This window comes from Pelobates fuscus, chromosome 4, assembly GCF_036172605.1.
Source record: "Pelobates fuscus isolate aPelFus1 chromosome 4, aPelFus1.pri, whole genome shotgun sequence".
NCBI lineage: Eukaryota > Metazoa > Chordata > Amphibia > Anura > Pelobatidae > Pelobates > Pelobates fuscus.
This window is the reverse complement of record NC_086320.1, coordinates 391,881,648-391,903,464: the sequence shown is the minus strand read 5'-3', so window position 1 is coordinate 391,903,464 and position 21,817 is coordinate 391,881,648. Positions and strand designations below refer to the sequence as shown.

At 44.2% G+C, this 21,817-nt stretch overlaps 1 protein-coding gene across 1 annotated transcript in view; it reads right to left on the bottom strand.

Moving 5' to 3' along the window:
• Positions 1-21,817, bottom strand: part of CHPF2 (chondroitin polymerizing factor 2) — a 92,898-nt gene that overhangs the window by 25,725 nt on the left and 45,356 nt on the right. The window contains exons 2-3 of the mRNA XM_063453168.1: positions 14,453-14,733; positions 1,505-2,069 (exon numbers count right to left, since the gene is read on the bottom strand). Of these exons, the coding sequence (XP_063309238.1) occupies positions 1,505-2,069; positions 14,453-14,721 (834 nt within the window). The 5' untranslated portion in view covers positions 14,722-14,733. The remainder of the gene's footprint in view (positions 1-1,504; positions 2,070-14,452; positions 14,734-21,817) is intronic.

The window sequence follows — 21,817 nt, the reverse complement described above, 5'->3', positions numbered from 1 at the left end:
TCGGTGCCTGAGCCTGTCTCCATAACACCACTACACTCGGTGCCTGAGCCTGTCTCCATAACAGCACTACACTCGGTGCCTGTTTCCATAACAGCACTACACTCGGTGCCTGAGCCTGTTTCCATAACACCACTACACTCGGTGCCTGAGCCTGTTTCCACAACACCACTACACTCAGTGCCTGAGCATGTCTCCATAACAGCACTACACTCGGTGCCTGAGCCTGTCTCCATAACACCACTACACTCGGTGCCTGAGCCTGTCTCCATAACACCACTACACTCGGTGCCTGAGCCTGTCTCCATAACACCACTACACTCGGTGCCTGAGCCTGTCTCCTCAACACCACTACACTCAGTGCCTGAGCATGTCTCCATAACAGCACTACACTCGGTGCCTGAGCCTGTTTCCATAACACCACTACACTCGGTGCCTGAGCATGTCTCCATAACACCACTATACTCGGTGCCTGAGCCTGTCTCCATAACACCACTACACTCGGTGCCTGAGCCTGTCTCCATAACAGCACTACACTCGGTGCCTGAGCCTGTTTCCACAACACCACTACACTCAGTGCCTGAGCATGTCTCCATAACACCACTACACTCGGTGCCCGAGCCTGTCTCCATAACACCACTACACTCGGTGCCTGTTTCCATAACACCACTGCACTCGGTGCCTGAGCCTGTGTTCCTTTGTCTCCTGGTTAAATAGGGAGCAGCAGAGATGTACGGTTTCTTTAAAAGCAGTTTAACGTTTCGGCAAAATATTATTTGATGACAAGATGACGTGAGAAGGCGTTTTGTCACACAAGACCCATAATAAAAGCATTTATTGTTAGTACTTGAATGTTCCTTTCTACAAAATCTTCTTGTCGACTTCTAAGGTGTGTGAGATCATCTCAGCAAATAGGTACCTTTCTACACATTTGGTGGGAATGCCTGCTAGTTTGGCCTTTTTGGGAAAATATATGCACTCTTATATCACAAATGACTAATTGTATCCATCCCACGCTTTACTTTCTTGCTGTGATTCAGTTTAGTATGTGTGCTTTGGTTCCAAGACGTGTTTTAAAGGACATGTAATAACGGTTCCCAAGGAAAACGTCTGTCTAGAGCCTATGTTATGAGCAGATCTGGCAATCCTGGGTAGCCTTAACAAAAACAATGACCTCTCCAGAAGTTTTATATTTCATAGATGCATAGATTGATAATGCCTTTAAGGCTTTGATTCATTGCACTCTTCAGGTTCAGGAGTATATTTTGCTTTCCTGTGACTATTTTGGTAAATGTTTAATGCTATTTATCTCTGTGACTTCACATGGTCTTGCATTTTACATCCCATTATCTGTACAAGTGATTGTAATCTTTAAATTACCCCTCTCCCACTCCTGCACCTAAAAAAGTGGATGCAGAGTTTTGTGAAAAAAATAAATGAAACAAAACAATTATTGGATTACCGGTCACCGTAACTCTTATATTGCAGATAATATTCTATCAGTTACCTGATACTGTCCCACACATGCCACTCCAAGTGTGTCCTGAAGACAGCGACCCAGCCATTCATCTGCCCGTGAGCTAAGGATTTCAGAACGACAAAAATCTAAATGTGGCCCTAGGCGGAGGAGCAGTGCCCGAGACAACAAGAATCCTGAAGCACCACTACAATATCTCCAGTCGTCCTGCCCACCAATGAACTCCATCGGCTGACCAACATACAGGGGAGGACCAGGACTAAGATGGATGGTCATCTCCTTTAGACGATATCCATTAATGAATGAGTCATCTTGAGTCACATAGAACCAATCATAAGTAGACAATAAATGTACTTCTATGTAGCGAAGAGTGTGGTACATTAGCCATGCTGGCCGTTCATCCCCGTGAGACACTATTTCCATCCCATGCGGAAGCTTGGGGCCACGGGCTCCTGTGAAAAACATCAAGCGGCTGACATGGGGGGACAGCGTTCGGTTTATAGCTACAGCCAGTGTGCTCAGTGTAGGACGAGATGATAAGACCAGAACTGACAGACGCTCTCTGAAGCCAAGTTCTGACTGGATGTACCGAGTCCTAAGGGACAAGTGAGGGAAAGAAAACATAAATAAGATCATGCAGCAATAAGCTTTCACAAAAGCATCAACTTTTATTTAAAGGAACAAGTACCAAGATCACCTCATGTTAATATACATGCAGTCCATGCAGCATTCTGCCCTTTTCACAGGCTAATAGTGGCTTTGCTGTCAGACAAAAAGTCACTAGGAGCTTCTAACACAAATATACACTTATTGAATCTATTTGAGATTTGGCATAATCTTGTGTGTCCAAAGCACTGCATTGGCAATCTCCATGACACCATGTGTCCACAAAACTCCTCTATGTGAAACATCTGACTAGACAAAAGCAGTTGGGATTGACAACTTCATCAGAGGAGGACCAGGCTGCGGTGAGGATTGGGATTGACAACTTCACCAGAAGAGGACCAGGCTGCGGTGAGGAGACTCTTCCAGCACTGGATTACTTGTAGGTTTAAAAAAATAAATACAAATAAAAAAACGTTAAGCACCATAACCACTACAGCTCAGTATACAGGTTCCAACTTCAGAGAGCAAATCCAAGGTAAGTTGTCAATCTGTTCACAAACAGTTTGATTACTTACTCTGGGAGGGCGCCTGAACACTACTGGAACCATAACCACTTCAGTGTGCTGTAACACTCTAATGTTAAAAATGTATAGATTTATTATATTATAATATAAATTATGTTACCTTTTTAGATTAGGAGTTCAAAAAAGCAAAAAAACTGCAGAAAGAAACCAAATTTAGGGGGTGAGGCCTGACACTATTGATTGCTGGACATATTCTTCAGCAGCTCCTGCTTACTTGTGCTAAAAAGAAGGCAATTTCCACTCATTCAGTTTGGAAGTGGTCCTTTGCCACTTGTGGACCACTATAACTGCAAGCTGTAATATATTAGGCTTGGATAGTGGTGCACAGAGGGGTACTTACCTCTTCCGACTCTGAGGCCAACTAAAGCTGACGTTCCGATAGCTGGGAGAGGTGGCCAACCTCCTGACTCTTGGCATGTGTTTTGAAGGGGATCTCTTGCATGCCCGTTACCCCTTTGGACCAGTGGGGGACATCCCAGTCCCCATTGGGTACACCAGCATCTCTAGGATTATAACTCTGCTACTTTAGAGATCACATGGCACATCGAAGACGGCTACGAAGCCGGAGCATCATTCCTGCAAGCCAGGCCAGGCAGCTGGACGTGGAAGGAAGTCTTTGAAGACAGATTTGATGTGAGCTGCCAAGCGTTCAAGCACCACTTAAGGACATAACGTCACAGGCCTACCTCCATGTAGATACAAGCTGTCACTGCACATCCATGTTGCTTTGCCAGCCTGAGGGTCCAAGTCAGTGTTAAATTTGGCGGCACATTTCAGTTTAGTTTTAATCATAGTCTTTTGACTAAAAAGCCATTTTAGTTTTAGTCATATTTTAGTAATCTGAATTGTTTTAGTCGACTAAATCTCCAGTAGATTTTAGTTGACACGACTAAAATCTAATGGATTTAGTTAAAGCCTCTGTCTCTGTCAATATCCTTCTGAAGATACGGTCTCACCAGTGTTCTGTACAATGGCATGAGCACTTCCCTCTTTCGACTTCCAATACCTCTCCCTATACAACCAAGCATTCTGCTAGCATTTCCCACTGCTCTATTACATTATCTGCCTCCCTTTAAAGGAGCACTGTAGTCACTAGAACAACTACACCGTATTGCATTTGTCCTGTGCAAATCATTCCCTTCAGGCTTTTTGCAGTAAACACGTTCTTTTCAGAGAAAATGCAGAGTTTAAATTACAGCCTCATGATAACTCAACTGGCCACTCCTCAGATGGCTGCTAGAGGTGCATCCTGGGGCAGTGCTGCACAGTGTGACTGGCATTCAGTGTCTCCACCCTCTGAATGCTGACACTGAACTTTCCTCATAGTGATGCATTTATTCAATTAATCTCTATGAGGAGCTGCTGATTGTCCGTGGCTGTGTTTGACTTGTGATGTGTCTGCCACTGATCTGCCTCCTTGGCAGCCTCAGCCAATCCTATGGTGAAGGATTTTGATTGGCTCAGACCACCACTTCTGATGAGGTCAGCAGACAGCATACAGGTCAGATGCAGAGTTAGCAGCTGCAGACTTGAATACAAGTAAGATTGTACTATATTTAGGAAGGCAGAGGGGGCTAGATGGTGGTTTTAACACTATAGGGTCAGGAATAAAGGTTTGTGTTCCTGACCCTATAATGTTCCTTTAAGTCATCTGACATAATTACTCCTTAATCCCTTTGCTCAGATGTTGATAGGCCCACCTAGGTGTTAAACATTCCTAGTAGGTGGTGCTTTTAGGAGTTATATAAGGGTTTTTGGACATTAGCTTGGCTAATATAGCTTGGTTGCTGCTTCTAAGTGCTGCTTCAAAGTGTGTGCTTGGAGATATTCTGGAGAGAAACTGGAGGTAATTTGAGGTAGACAGGAGAAAAAAAAAAGTTAAGATTCATTTGATTTAAATTAATCACCTCATTAAAATGGCAGACTTAGTTCAGTGTAATAGTTGTTATGTATTTCTTTCACGTTCCACTTTTTGGAGATTTGGATGCTGTCTAATCTATAGTGCGGCAGGAGATTCAATTTTTGAAGTCTGAGATTTGTGAATTATCTGGTAAACAATTTTTTAGTTTTTACTGACAAGCCCAATGCAATTTTCTGTTGCCTTCAGCAGTGCAACTTTTAAATAATCCCATTTCTCTTGGGCTCCATTTAAATTGCTTCAGTCTGATAATGACTCCTTTACACATATTCTAATTTTAGAAAAGTCTGTTTTCTAAAGTCTAAAACTTTAGTTTTTGTGTAGTGTGACTCAGTCACAGTTCTTATATTAAACCACACTGACTGATGATCACTGGATCCTACACTTTTACCTGCATCTCAATTTGTTAACACTAAATCTAGTATGGTCTCTTTACGAGTTGGCTCCTCAATGACTTGTTTTAGAGACAATCCCAGTAGGGAGTTTAGAATATGTGTGCTCCTGGCACAAGCAGCTACTGGGTGTCATCCAGTGCCTGGGGGTGTCTTCAGCTAATTCCCCATTCAGCTCCAGGATGGAGTGGTTCCAGGACCCCTGAGGTTAGTCTCCTGTTCCAGCTAGGAAGCAGTCCTTGGCGGAGGTACCCAGCCAGAGGTACAGGGAGGTCCCGTCACAGTCACCCATAATGATAACTTCCCCCTTCGTTGTCATTTTAGCTATTCCCTCAATTAGTAGATTATCTAACTCTTCTATTCGTCCTGAGGGCCTATAAATCACACCTGAGTTAATGTGTGATTACCAAATTCTAACGTAACCCAAACGGACTCTATGTTCGCCTCACTAACTTTTCTTAGGCTAGATTTTATGCTATCCTCACATACAGGGCCACCCCTCCCCCTTTCTTGCCTTTTCTATATAAAGAGTACCCTGGTATTGCTATGTCCCAGTCATTTTTCTCATTATACCATGTCTCAGTAACAGTGACTAAATCTACACTATCAGTTGCCATTATTGCCACAAGTTCATGGATCTTATTCCCTAAACTGCGAGCATTTGTAGACATGACTCTAAGCTTATCATTTTTTTAACACACTTGCTACAGGCACCTTCTGTCCTTGTTTTGGGGGCAATTGGATTGATGTTTTATCATCCTTGTGTGCATTGAACGTCACTCACATCAAATGTCCCCATGGGAATTATAGATTCAACGCTTTCCTATTGGGGCTTTTGTCACAGCAGGAAGCGCCCCTAGTTGCTGATACTGGAGCTTTGTTTAACCCTGCAATGTAAACTTAAAAAAAAAAAAAAAAACATTTTTATTTATTTACACTGCAGTATGAAACATACAGGACCACTGCATTCAGGCCATTTTATTGCGCTAAAATGTCCTGAGTGTCACTAGTTTGGAGTCATTGTCATGCCTAAGAATACATTTGGGGACAATCAGATGCCCTTTTATGGTCTTGAATGATGGATAAGTGTCTTTTTATTTTCCATTTATTTCCTAATTTGGTGGATTCTTTTTTTTATATATTAGGTATTCATAGGCTGGTGTTTACCGCCCTCTGTAGGATTTTGAAAGTTTATTTTAAAGTCTTACCTTTTGTATCATGGATAAGTATCTGCCTGTACTTCTCAACATTGAGAAGACCATTAATTCTGACCAAATCCCCAACTCCGTTTGCAAAAATGCAGTCCCAAAATTACAAGGAACCTACACCATGCTTCACTGTTCTCTACAGACACTAATTCTTGTACCACTCCCCAGCTCCTTGGTGAAAAAAAACTTCCTTCTGTTACAACCAAATATCTCAAATGTTGATTCCTCAGTCCAGAGAAACGACTGCAACCCCTCTGTTTTTGCACATAGTTAGTGGCATGGCGTTTTAATCACAAATCTTCCACCAGAATCTTCTGAGCAGATAGTAAATTGATGTACCAAGGTCCAGATGACTTCTGCCAATTGTAAAGTGTTGACATTGCTGGACATCTGATTGCGAATGTAAATAAGCAAGATGTGTCATTCATCTGCTGTACTAAATTTTACTGCTCAACCACTGCATCTACGGTCCTCAAAAAAGCCTATTTCATGGTCCATGTTTTAGAAGAGCTTGGACATATGAAAACCACTGTCTGCCTTGAAATTTCTGCCTAGAAAAGAACTTGCTGATGCATAACAACTACCTGGTGTCCTAATGATTAATAATCGTGTTTTAATCTACATACTGAGTGGATGATCATTGGCACCGGTTTGGTATCATTCTTTCATCATGCACCAGAAAAGGGTGGTCACAGCAAATATTGATTTAATTCAGATTTTCCTTTTTTTTATTCTCTTTGCTAATTGATAAAAATAAACTATTAACATTTCTGTCACAGAATCCCGTTCCCACCATGGACTCAGGGGCTTGAAGGCCAGTCTCCTGCCCACACACTATGGACCCTATAGCAGAAGGCCTAAAGAATCAAAAAGGGGCCTGGGGAGCTTACTCTAGCCCCATCTTGAGATGATGGGGATAGACCTGACCAGGAGATATCTTGAATCGCTGTGGAACTCTTCACTGGATTGGAAATGTGCCGCGTTTCAGAGAATCTTTCATTGGTTTTCACTCAGTTCCCTGACCACCAACCACAGCACTATTTGGAGAGCCCAATGAATCTCTTTTTATAGGAGAGGGACCAGCTAGCCACACGCTTGGAACTCTTAGTCAGATCGGAGAAGAGCCGCGACCCAGTGGAATGCGCTATCACTTATTTGAAAAGTGGAGGCTCAGGTTGATGAGCTATCCAATGACATATGATGAGTTTGCTGTCCAGTGTCTGGGAGGACATTAGCTGGCACTCACACAATTAACACCCCAGACAAAGTCGTGATGGGGAGTGGATTACTGTGACCTGTATCGTATTACAGGAGCTCTGTTACAATTTGTTTTATTTAAAAGCAATTATTTTAAGGCATTATTAACACTATTTTGCACAATAGTGTGTATACATTTTTATATATATATTATTGTTTTAATTAGTGTTCCTTTAACCCCTTAAAGGGAAACTCCAGTGCCAGGAAAACAATCAATTTTCCTGTCACTGAAGGTCCCCTCTTCCTCCCACCCCTATACCCGGTTGCTCAAGGGGTGAAAACCCCTTCAGTCACTTACCTGAGACCCCGCTGATGTCCCTCAGCGGTGGTTTCTATTCACTGCCGCTCCTCCCAGGCATGTGCATTAGAGCTCCCCATAGGAAAGTATTGAATAATGCTTTCAGTGCTTTCCTATGGGGAATTGAGCGACGCTGGAGGTCCTCACACAGCGACTCTCTAGCACAGGTTTTCTGTCTAGACAGCCACTAGAGGAGGAGTTAACCCTGCAAGGTAATTATTGCAGTTTAGAAAAAACTGCAATAATTACAGTTGCAGGGTTAAGAGTAGTGGGAGTTGGCACCCAGACCACTTCAATGGGCAGAAGTGGTCTGGATGCCTGGAGTGTCGCTTTAAGGATGGCGGGCATGCTATGCCGTCCTTGGGGACCCCGCCGTCTTATGCACTTATCTGCTCGCCGGCGATCACGGGACTTGCCTGGCATCCCAGGTAGCCCCCCTGCGTCTGATCCGGCCCTCCTGGGCCATGTGATCATGAGGTCCTTGCAAGGACCTAACAATAACATGGACGGAATAGCCGTCCATAGCAATGCCAGCAGGGGGAGTGCCTGTAATGACAGGTAGTCACCCTGCTGCCTGTAATAAAGTGAAATAAAGTTCAAATACAGTGTAAAATAAAATAATATACACACACACACACACACACACACAGAGTCTAAGGGTATATTAATATAGAATTTTATATATTAATATCAAAATACATACATATATATATATATATATATATATATACACACACACAGTGTCTAAGGGTATATTAATATAGAATTTTATATATTAATTTCAAAATACACACACATATATATATATATTATAAATAAACATCTAAATATTAAAAATGAAAAATAAAAAAATAATTAAACAATATATATGTGTTCAGGGCAATCTTGGTTATGGAGAGAACAGTCAACAACCCCCAATAGGAAAAATTGGTTGAGGTGTGCAGATACCGACGTAGGTGATAGGCCTGTAAATAAAGTGGGCCTACCCTAGATGAGAATGGTGAATAGAGGTAGTGGCGAGTGGGGCAGCAGTCCGTCTAGACCAATCACCGTATTGTAGGGAAGGGGGGAGTCCCTTTTAAAGGCCACAACTTCAGGCTAAAGCCTTCCAATTTGTGTTTGGGGCAATTTTGGTTATGATATGAATATAGATAATAGTCAACAACCCCTAATAGGAAAAGTTAGTTGAGGTGTGCCGATACCGACGTAGGTGGTAGTCCTGTAAATAAAGTGGGCAAAAAGGTATACCAATCATGCTCAAATGCATTTATTGCGGAAAGAAACATGTATTAATACACATACATTTTACGAGGACATCTTAACGAATCCCTTCCATATTTCCTGTACCGGTTGGGGTAAATATACTGTATAAGCTGATGACTTCCAGCAACCTAAATTCTTAATAACATGAACTGGAATGGCCTGGCTTGATGCTGTAGATGCAGCCCCTATCCTAAACAAGTGTCCTGAATACTTGCTAGCGTTCAAGCCGAGTCAATAACAAGCGTACATATACAATAAACTTAAAAATGGTGAGGATACCCCTGTGAAGAGGGAGTGATGCGAGATTAGGTACGGTGAGGAGGTAGGCATTGAAAACCTTCAGTGGGCACCATGAATTGTCTGTGGGATTGTACGGAATGTGAATGGGTTGACCTAGTTGAGTAGTTTTGGTAGGCTTAGTATGTAATGGTCTTGCTGTTTGCTTAGGTATGAGGTGCGAAGGCAACCTTGATCAGCTGCAGTGTTCAAAATGCCTGGGACATGGTAGCATACCAAGTAAAACTGATGACAGGCTGCTAGCCACATCAGTTTCCTAATAAACCTCATTATCATTACTGAAGATGAGTGGCCTTTGTTAATGAGAAGCACCGTACTGGTTTCCCTGGCCATAAATGGTCCCATGTCACTTCTGCTGCTACAATTGGATATACCTAAAAAAGAACTGAGTTCTTGTAGAACCCCTCTATGTCCTGCACTTCCTCTGGCCAACTACCCCAGAGCCATTTGTTGCCAAATATAGGAGAAAAACCAGTAAAAGCTGCTGCATCAGTCCAAATGGCAGGGGAGTGTATGGACACCTGTGGGAGAAACATGCTTTTCCCGTTTCAGTTTGAGAGAGACACGTTCCACATACGGAGGTCTGCCGTGGCTTGATAGTTAAGGGAGATACAACGGTCATCATCGGGGAATGTGGGGAGGGGGCTCAGGAGTCTGGAAATTAATGCTCTACCTTGTGGGATAATTTGCATAGCAAAATGTAGTTAGCCAAGCAGCGATTGCAGTTCTTTCAGATTACATGAGCCTGTCTGTATGTAGTAGTCTATATCATGCCAGATGCTAGTAATTTTCCCGAGGACGGCTGACTTCCATGGCCATAGAGTCAAGCTGTATCCCTAGAAAATTGATTATAGTGTCTGGACCTTCCGTCTTTTTAGGTGACACTGGTACCCCTAATTTGTGGAATAACTTTACCGCCTTGTCTAGACTGCATGGGGGTGCTGCATTACTTTCAATGAACAGAAAATCGTCCAGATAATGGATAACTTTATGACACTGGCTTGTATTCAGGAGAAGCCAACACAAGGTTTCCGCAAAAGTGTCAAAACATTTTGGACTACTCTTTGACCCGATGGTGAGCCTCGTAAAAAAAATAGTAGAGAACCCCCCCCATTTAATGCCATGCAGGTGCCATAATGATGGGCAGTAACTTAAACGCATTTACGATGTCCGTCTTGCTAAGCTAAATTAAGCCAAAACCAGCCCTGTAGGGCATCAAATCGAAACAAAACTGCCACCAATAGTGAGATGCCATTGTGGGGTACATGCGGACACCAAATAACCGCTCTCACCTCTCTGGGGCTGAAAGCACATCCCACACACACAGACAAGGCAGCCATACTGGAAATATCTTACCTAGCAGCTCCAAAACACAGAAATAGTCTGAAATCAACCTCTTGTATTAATACATTTCACCAAGTATCTAGATAACCTCACCTACTAAGAATGCTGATGCTGTAATCGAACTCTAGATAACTCACACAAGCGTGTTTATAAACCTATTACTGCCTGAAGATCGCAATGCTTTTATACCATGTAAGCTACGTACCCTGAATTTTTTGTTCTATGTCGTCGGGGCATGAAAAGCTGTATGTACTCACCTGCACTACAAAAATAAAGAATTTTTTAAAAAATGTAAAAATGTAACGTGACCTGTTAAAATTTTTAAAAAGTTAAAATGTTGTTATAAGTTTGATTGAAATAGCTTTTGATTTCAGTAAATATGCTGCAAACACAACAAATGACAATTTTCAGTTCTTTACAACCTATAAAGTGTTTTGAAACTTACTGTGCGTAATAATTTGGAACAGTGCATTGTAAGTTTATGTTTTAAAAAAATACTGTTATCATTAGGAGGTTTGTTCAATAAAATTTGAATTGTGCTCTTAATAGTTGATAACATGAGAATTATGCTGACTGTTATTTACATCAATTATTTAGGTAAATGAGAAAAATATAATTAGCATAATAATTTGGAACAGGGTGTATATATAAATAAAAATAAAAAAATAAAAAATATATATTTATATATATATATATATATATATATATATATATATATTTATTTATTTTTATTAGACGTCTATATTTATGTAATATTTTTACATCTTTAAGTCACTTTATGAATTACAATTTGCAGGACCTGCCTTATAACCCGGGCAGAAAGTCCTGAGAATTTCATTTGCTAGCAGTATATTTAACCCTGCTACTTTCCAAGACACCATAAAACCTGTACATGGGGGGTACTGTTTTACTCTGGAGACTTCGCTGAACACAAATATTAGTGTTTCAAAACAGTAAAATGTATTACAACAATGATATCATCAATAAAAATGCTGTTTTTTGCATATTTCAAAACACAAACGGCACTTACACTGATGATATAATTGTTGTGATATGTTTTACGTTTTTAAAACACTTATTTGTGTGTTCAGCGAAGTCTCCCGAGTATAACAGTACCTCTCATGTACAGGTTTTATGGTGTTTTCAAAAGTTACAGAGTCAAATATAAGGCTTGTGTTTCAGTTTTTTCACATTGAAATTGGCCAGATTGGTAACGTTGCCTTTGAGGTCGTATGGTAGCCCAGGAATGTGAATTACCCCTATGATGGCATACCATTTGCAATAGTAGACAACCCAAGGTATTGCAAATGGGGTATTGTCCAGTCTTTTTTAGTAGCCACTTAGTCACAAACACTGGCCAAAATTGGCGTTTTTTGCATTTTCACACACAAACAAATACTAACGCTAACTTTGGCCAGTGTTTGTGACCAAATGGCTACTAAAAAAGACTGGACATACCCCATTTGCAATACCCTGGGTTGTCTACTATTGCAAATGGTATGCCATCATGGGTGTAAATTTAATTCCTGGGCTACTATACAGTCTCAAAGGCAACGTAACCAATCTGGCAAATTTCAATTTCAAATGTAACACGCTATATTTGACCCTGTAACTTCCCAAAACACCATAAAACCTGTACATGGGGGGTTCTGTTTTACACGTGAGGCGTTGCTGAATATAAATATGTGTATTTTATTGCAGTAAAAGCAAACAGTATTATGACATTGACAGTTAAAATGTCACGTAGAACTACAAAAATAACAACATTTCTTATTTTCTCCCATTTTTTCATATTAAATTATGTTTCATAGCTAAATATTTGATATTAAATGAAAGCCCTGTTTCCCCTGAATAAAATGATATATAATAAGGGTGGGTGCATTTATTATGAAAGAGGTGAATTACGGTTGGACAGACATATTGCGTAAATGCCAGGTTTTGTTTACGTTTTGTTCACGACTTGTACATTTTGCTCAGTTCTTAAGGGGTTAATGCTAACTTTGGCCAGTGTTTGTAACTAAGTGGCTACTAAAAAAAGACTGGACATACCCCATTTGCAATACCTTGGGTTGTCTACTTTTGCAAATGGTATGCCATCATGGGGTTAATTCTCATTTTTGGGCTACCATACGGTCTCAAAGGCAACATAACCAATCTGTCGAATTTCTATGTGGAAAAACTGAACATGTAACTTCCCAAAACACCATAAAGCCTTTACATAGGGGGTACTGTTTTACACATGAGACATCGCTGAATATAAATATGTGTATTTTTTTTTTTAATTCTTTATTTTTGGTATGCAGGTAGTTACAACAGTGCCTGTGTCGCCACAATAGCACTGACAGGCTCGATTTTCATAGACCTACGATATCAATATTGTGACAAGTTGGGTATGCATACATTTTTTTTAGGCGATCAATGTTAAACAATAGCGTCATACAAAGATATGGTAAAAGAAGCAGCTCATTTAACTTTTAGATATAACAGGTTTGGTGTACATTGATAAAACATGCTTATTTAAGTAGAAATGCTACAAGTAGCAGGTTACAGGCTTACATAAATTTGAGTCGGGTGCAAGTTTCTTCACATTGCTTAGGGTTGACCACCAGGGGGCAGCGAGTCACTGGGCTAGCTAGGTTTAGTTGTCATGCAAGGGTCAGGCAATTTAGGTAATATCTATGCAGAGTAGCAGTAGTACTAAATATTGCATTTACAACAAGGAAAATAATAAGAGGGGTATGCCAGACTCAATAATAAACAGTGCTCTGCTAGAATGATAGTTACATGCATATATTGATATATATTCAGCCGCTTAGCCACTCTTGCTGCTGCGCTAGTTCGGCTGGCATCCTGGGCATCAAGTCCTTTATAATTTCCCGCTTGGTGCTTGATTGCTTTGGGACTTGCTAGCCATGGTCGTGCTTGTGTTTGTGCTTCTTTCAGCCTCAGCTTTGGGTGCAGAGCGCTGCCTGTGTGCTGTGTCCGCTGCTTTATGTGGGCAGATTGTGAATCCAGCTGGAGACCCATTGGGGCTACTGGGAGTGTAGTCGTAGCTTCCGATTGATATTTATTCTCCTGTGTGCCTGCATCTTTGCCTGAAGAGGAATGCCCAGGGAGGTCGTTAGCCCGGATGGCACTAGGTGGGCTTGGTGAGGAGGCCGCAGCAGTTCTTCGCCACGAGGTAGTAGACTCGTTAGTGCGCTGCTTGTGGTTATGCCGTTTAGCTGGGGGTCGGCCATCTTGGTGCGCGCCATCCGTTTCACAGTGCTCGATCCGAGTAGAGATTTAGCTGTGTGCGGTGGTGGTCTCCCGTGGGGACCGGGATGACCCCCCCGGCCCAGAGGGGGGGGGGTGGCGGATCTCCGGCCAGAGAACTGGGTGAGCGGCCGTCCCACCCGAGCTCAAGCCCGTAGGCCTCAGGCCTCGATCGGGCGACTTTGAAGCCGTTGGGGGTCCTGTCGGTGCCCCTCGAATCGCCATCGCCTGGGTGATGTCGTGTTTGCTTTTTCGGGCTGGTGTGTGCCCATGGCCCGCAGTTTGCGCCGATTTACCGGCTCCGAGGCAGGAGCTCAGACAAAACGTGTCTGATCCGGCCGGCGGCCAGGCCCCGCCCCCCTAAATATGTGTATTTTATTGCAGTAAACACCACAGTAAACAACAGTATTATGCCATTCACAGTTAAAATGTCATGTAGAACTAAAAAAAAAAATGCCAGGTTTTGTTTACATTTTATTTTGATCATTTGGCTAAGTCATGAGTGATTCATATTACTTTTGGTTCTTGTTCTCTATATTAAATGATTTAATCTCACCTGAGTACCTTCCTATGAGACGTGTGAGGATTCCGACTGTAAGGAATAATTCTGGGTTTTATCTCATTTATCAATGGGTTCACTTCCCCAGCCTGTGGCATCTGAAAAGCCTGGTGCCTCCCAGTACACATATCTTCTTCTCCTTGGATCCATGAAACTCGCAGGAGGCTAAGACTGCAGCCTAAGGAAAGGCCAAGGATAAGCGGTAGGGCAGGCTTTAAGAATCCAATTAAGGAGGCCAAAAGCACTGGTGAAAGAGATGGACCCATGCCAGGGTAAGCCTGAAAAATATAAAGGGAAACAGCGATGGGGTAAATTAAGGAACACAGCGAGGGGTGCATACAGGAACACAGCGAGGGGGTGCATACAGGAACACAGCGAGGGGGTGCATACAGGAACACAGCGAGGGGGTGTATACAGGAACACAGCGAGGGGGTGTATACAGGAACACAGCGAGGGGGTGTATACAGGAACACAGCGAGGGGGTGTATACAGGAACACAGCGAGGGGGTGTATACAGGAACACAGCGAGGGGTACATACAGGAACACAGCGAGGGGGTACATACAGAAACACAGCGAGGGGGTAAATAAAAGAACACAGCGAGGGGTAAATAAAGGAACACAGATGGGTAGCTAATGGAACACAGCGAGGGGTGCATACAGGAACACAGCGAGGGGGTGCATACAGGAACACAGCGAGGGGGTGCATACAGGAACACAGCGAGGGGGTGTATACAGGAACACAGCGAGGGGGTGCATACAGGAACACAGCGAGGGGTGCATACAGGAACACAGCGAGGGGGTGCATACAGGAACACAGCGAAGGGTGCAAACAGGAACACAGTGAGGGGGTGCATACAGGAACACAGCGAGGGGGTACATACAGGAACACAGCGAGGGGGTGTATACAGGAACACAGCGAGGGGTAAATAAAGGAACACAGATGGGTATCTAATGGAACACAGCGAGGGGGTACATACAGAAACACAGCGAGGGGGTACATACAGGAACACAGCGAGGGGGTACATACAGGAAGACAGCGAGGGGGTACATACAGGAAGACAGCGAGGGGTGCATACAGGAACACAGCGAGGGGGTACATACAGGAACACAGCGAGGGGGTACATACAGGAACACAGCGAGGGGGTACATACAGGAACACAGCGAGGGGGTACATACAGGAACACAGCGAGGGGGTACATACAGGAACACAGCGAGGGGTGCATACAGGAACACAGCGAGGGGTGCATACAGGAACACAGCGAGGGGTGCATACAGGAACACAGCAAGGGGTGCATACAGGAACACAGCGAGGGGTACATACAGGAACACAGTGAGGGGGTGCATACAGGAACACAGCGAGGGGGTACATACAGAAACACAGCGAGGGGGTACATACAGGAACACAGCGAGGGGGTACATACAGGAAGACAGCGAGGGGGTACATACAGGAAGACAGCGAGGGGTGCATACAGGAACACAGCGAGGGGGTACATACAGGAACACAGCGAGGGGGTACATACAGGAACACAGCGAGGGGGTACATACAGGAACACAGCGAGGGGGTACATACAGGAACACAGCGAGGGGGTACATACAGGAACACAGCGAGGGGTGCATACAGGAACACAGCGAGGGGTGCATACAGGAACACAGCGAGGGGTGCATACAGGAACACAGCAAGGGGTGCATACAGGAACACAGCGAGGGGTACATACAGGAACACAGCGAGGGGGTGCATACAGGAACACAGCGAGGGGGTACATACAGGAACACAGCGAGGGGGTGCATACAGGAACACAGCGAGGGGTACATACAGGAAGACAGCGAGGGGGTACATACAGGAACACAGCGAGGGGTACATACAGGAACACAGATGGGTAGCTAATGGAACACAGCGAGGGGTGCATACAGAAACACAGCGAGGGGGTACATACAGGAACACAGCGAGGGGGTACATACAGGGAGACAGCAAGGGGGTACATGCAGGAACACAGCGAGGGGTACATACAGGAACACAGCGAAGGGTACATACAGGAACACAGCGAGGGGGTACATACAGGAACACAGCGAGGGGATACATACAGGAACACAGCGAGGGGGTACATACAGGAACACAACGAGGGGGTACATACAGGAACACAGCGAGGGGGTACATACAGGAACACAGCGAGGGGGTACATACAGGAACACAGCGGGGGGGTCCATACAGGAACACAGTGAGGGGTACATACAGGAACACAGCGAGGGGTACATACAGGAACACAGCGAGGGGTACATACAGGAACACAGCGAGGGGGTACATACAGGAACACAACGAGGGGGTGCATACAGGAACACAGCAAGGGGGTGTATACAGGAACACAGCGAGGGGGTCCATACAGGAACACAGCGGGGGGGTCCATACAGGAACACAGCGGGGGGGTCCATACAGGAACACAGCGAGGGGGTCCATACAGGAACACAGCGAGGGGGTCCATACAGGAACACAGCGAGGGGGTCCATACAGGAACACAGCGAGGGGGTCCATACAGGAACACAGCGAGGGGGTCCATACAGGAACACAGCGAGGGGGTCCATACAGGAACACAGCGAGGGGGTCCATACAGGAACACAGCGAGGGGGTCCATACAGGAACACAGCGAGGGGGTCCATACAGGAACACAGCGAGGGGGTGCATACAGGAACACAGCGAGGGGGTGCATACAGGAACACAGCGAGGGGGTGCATACAGGAACACAGCGAGGGGGTGCATACAGGAACACAGCGAGGGGGTGCATACAGGAACACAGCGAGGGGGTGCATACAGGAACACAGCGAGGGGGTACACATACAGGAACACAGCGAGGGGGTACATACAGGAACACAGCGAGGGGGTGTATACAGGAACACAGCGAGGGGGTGCATACAGGAACACAGCGAGGGGGTGCATACAGGAACACAGCGAGGGGGTGTATACAGGAACACAGCAAGGGGGTGCATACAGGAACACAGCAAGGGGGTACATACAGGAACACAGCGAGGGGGTACATACAGGAACACAGCGAGGGGTAAATAAAGGAACACAGCGAGGGGTAAATAAAGGAACACAGAGGGGTAGCTAATGGAATACAGCGAGGGGGTACATACAGGAACACAGCGAGGGGGTACATACAGGAACACAGCGAGAAGGTACATACAGGAACACAGCGAGGGGTACATACAGGAACACAGCGAGGGGTACATACAGGAACACAGCGAGGGGTACATACAGGAACACAGCGAGGGGTACATACAGGAAAACAGCGAGGGGTACATACAGGAACACAGAGTGGGGTACATACAGGAACACAGCGAAGGGTAAATAAAGGAACACAGCAAGGGGGTACATACAGGAACACAGCAAGGGGGTACATACAGGAACACAGCGAGGGGTGCATACAGGAACACAGTGAGGGGTAAATAAAGGAACCCCGAGAGGGCTAAATAAAGGATTACAGCGAGGGGTGCATAAAATATATTTTTACTTTAATTAAGCACACACACACACACAAAATCACTATACCGGTAAATACAAAGTACATAAAATCTTAAAATTGAGATTTAAAAAAAATATATATATTTTAATCAAATATTTGTTTTAAAATCAGATTTCTGGGGGCGGGGCTAGTTCCCGATGTGAGCGGTCGCAGGCCAAGACAGCACAGATACCGGGGTACCCCCGGCACCCCGACTGCACAAAAAGGCCACTGGAGCAGAAGCAGGTCCATGAACTTACCTCGGCCCAAGCTCAACTAACCTACTTATTAGCCGTACAGGAGGATAAGAGAAGGTGGAAGCACCTTAAGATCAGGGGCCTGTCTAAAAATATTACCATGGCAGAAATGCCACACTTCCTGCGCAGATTGCTTGCAGCCCTGTTACCCCCTAGGCAAGCTAAGGGCATATCGCTTGATGGCATGTTTCGCCTGCCCAATCCTCAACCGACACAGCATCAGCCACCGGCGATCTTCTGGTGAAATTCCAGAATGGGCAGGATAGGGCAGGATAGGGCAGCCTTCCTGAACGCAACAAGAAGGAAGACCCTGTGCCGCTTTGAAGAGATGGATCTCACCTTCTTCCCTAACTCATTATGCATAACTCTGCAATGGAGAAAGTCTCTATGACCTCTTACGGCTATCCTGTCCACCAACTGAATCAAATACAGATGCGGAGCATATACTCTTTGACGCCTCAGAAATGGACGCAAACCTGTCTAAACTAAGCCTCGGCCTGACCACCAAAGCCACCGATACTATATGGGAACCCAGCCAGCATTGTTCCGGCGACCCGTGGAACAGTGAGCACCGCAGTTACCTGACTCTTTATTTTTCACTTTATTTTTCTCATTTTACAAAAAGTGCAGATTTTAATAGAAATTAAAAATTTTATAAATTATACTGGTTACACCCTCTGGCTTTTCAAGCAGACAACAGATCATGTTACTTCCTGGTTTGGATCCCATAGGACAGTGGAAACGCACAGATCCCATGGGACGGTGGAAACGCACACACCCCATGGGACAATGGAAACGCACACACCCCATGGGACAGTGGAAACGCACAGATCCCATGGGACAGTGGAAACGCACAGATCCCATGGGACAGTGGAAACGCACAGATCCCATGGGACGGTGGAAACGCACAGATCCCATGGGACGGTGGAAACGCACACACCCCATGGGACAGTGGAATCGCACAGATCCCATGGGACGATGTTAACGCACAGATCCCATGGGACGGTGGAAACGCACAGATCCCATGGGACGGTGGAAACGCACAGATCCCATGGGACGGTGGAAACGCACAGATCCCATGGGACGGTGGAAACGCACAGATCCCATGGGACGGTGGAAACGCACAGATCCCATGGGACAGTGGAAACGCACAGATCCCATGGGACAGTGGAAACGCACACACCCCATGGGACAGTGGAAACGCACACACCCCATGGGACAGTGGAAACGCACACACCCAATAAACCTGGGAAAACACTCTCAATGGAACTAGGGAATTTCCCACACCCAATAGAATTTGGGAAACTCAAAAAAAGCACTGGTACTGGGGAAATGCACACACCAGCTCAGAATGCTTGTGGTAGAAATCCCAAGGCATGTATCACAGTAAATCCTCTCTCAAATTCAGTTTTTATAGAATAAAGTATACTTTTCAGATTAGAAATTCTTTACCCACTCCACTACCTGTTAGAACAACTACAATCCACACCAGAGATGGGGCAATTCGTCTCTTCTCCATGTAAGAAACACATTTGCTATATGCAGAAGTATGGTGGTAGAACAATACTGCACAAACATTGTTCTCCTTACAGTCAGATTGATGGCAGAGAGGAAAAAATCCTGAAATTTAGAGTAGTAGGACTAGCTAAAAGGCGCATGGATACCTTATTCCAGAGCCAGGGTAAAAACTAATGGAAGTACAAATATCGCCAGGTTATAGAGTGTGACGAGACCAATCTCGCCACTGTGCATTGGAGGAGCCTGGTTGCCCGCCTGCTGCCTTAAGACTATGGCCCCATGTTGAAACGCTTGACTTTCCCCTGCAAAGACACGAAAGCCGGGTCATTCGGTACTTGCCCTATTTGAACAGTGATACCCCAGATAGCTATGCCATGGAGCCCATTCGTATAACGAAAGACTATGTGAAAGACTTTGGCTCCATGGCAATTGAACTGTATGTATGTGATCTGAGCGCCATTCAGTAATAACTTGCGCTCAGATCTGAGCTATCTGGGGATATGTTGAATGTACCTGTTTTATGCAATGGCTGCACAGTTACATATTTTTATGTATTTTATTGTCTTTTGCTGCCATGTGTTCAATGGAGTTTTGCCTCTGTCCTTGGAGATAATTGGATTACTTCCCAATTATCTCCAGGATAGAAGACTCTGTGGAACTGGTTTTGGGCAGAAAAGCCATGCTTCATTTGGTCACAAAGGACTACGATCTATCTTTTGAACCACTGGACCAATTTGTATGATTTTGACGTATGTTTGTATTTCGAGTATGCTGATTCTGAAAATGTAAGTTATGTGAATGTGATGCATACTTTTAAAGTTATGAATAATGTGAAAAACTGTAATTACATTACCCATTGTAAGGTAATTGTATCACAGGCAGAGGGGAGGATTTTGTGTGGGAGTGTCTGAGTGTATTGTACGTGTTTATTGGTTGTTTTCCAAAACCCTGTGGGTGGTACTAATGTGTATATAAGAACAATAAACCCACAGCTCTTTCTGTTCCTGTTTGACCCTCAAAACAGAGCCTTGTCTCGTTCTTGGGGGGGATTTATTGTATGCTGTTCCAGTTCGACTGCTAGGAGTGTAAACCTTTTGTATGGTTTTTCCTATTCGGCTGTTTACGGCATTCATATGGTTTCCTGTACCACCACTACTTTGGTAGCTGCCTGTATATCTTGAAGGGGAATATCTCCTAAACGGCTTTTAACCCCTTTTATGCCTGGGGGTGCCGTTACATAGAGTATGTTATAATATTACAAAAGATCATTATGCTTTCATTTTAGGTCACAAAATGAAGAGAAGAGGAGATGGCAGCCATGATTATGGAGCACGGCTAACACAGCTTTGTTCAGTGTAATCATACTATGCTATTATCTCCTTTTTGTGTAAGCCAGTAACATGGGTTAAAGAATAATCAAACAAAATAAAAAAATAAATAAAAAGATTTTAAAGAAAATGCTCATGGTAATTTAGTTTTATATTTAAAAACAAAGAGTTCATGTGTTACAGCTTCTATGCGATTATTTTATAATAATTTAATCTCAAGCGGTTTTGAGGGCTGGAGCCGTTGGGCAAAGGCTTACGTTCAAAGAACACTAAGCACCAAAATAAATGTAGCCGAATGAAATGCCTTTGGTGTATAGATCACGTCACTACATTCTGCTCAATCCTCTGCCGTTTAGGAGTTTGTGCATCCCCAGTCACACATCCCCTGGCTGCGATTCACACAGCCTTCCTAAACACTCCCTAGGAAAGGAAAAAAATTTCCAACTTCCCTTACAGCACAGTGTGTTTGACCCCTTAAGGACCAAACTTCTGGAATAAAAGGGAATCATGACATGTCACATGTCATTTGTCCTTAAGGGGTTAATGGCAGCTACAACTGGCCTTTAAAATGACAGTCTCCATGCAAGGGGCACTCCCCCCTGGACCGGAGAGTAGATTACAGTAAAACCACACACAATTGCATTAGCTCTCAGGTCCAGGACACTTCCATACAAAATAGGCCAATGCCTGGGAGATAATGGAGTCAGGAACTGAACTAACTCAATTATCTCCAGGCACAAAAACCACAATATAACGAAAGTAAC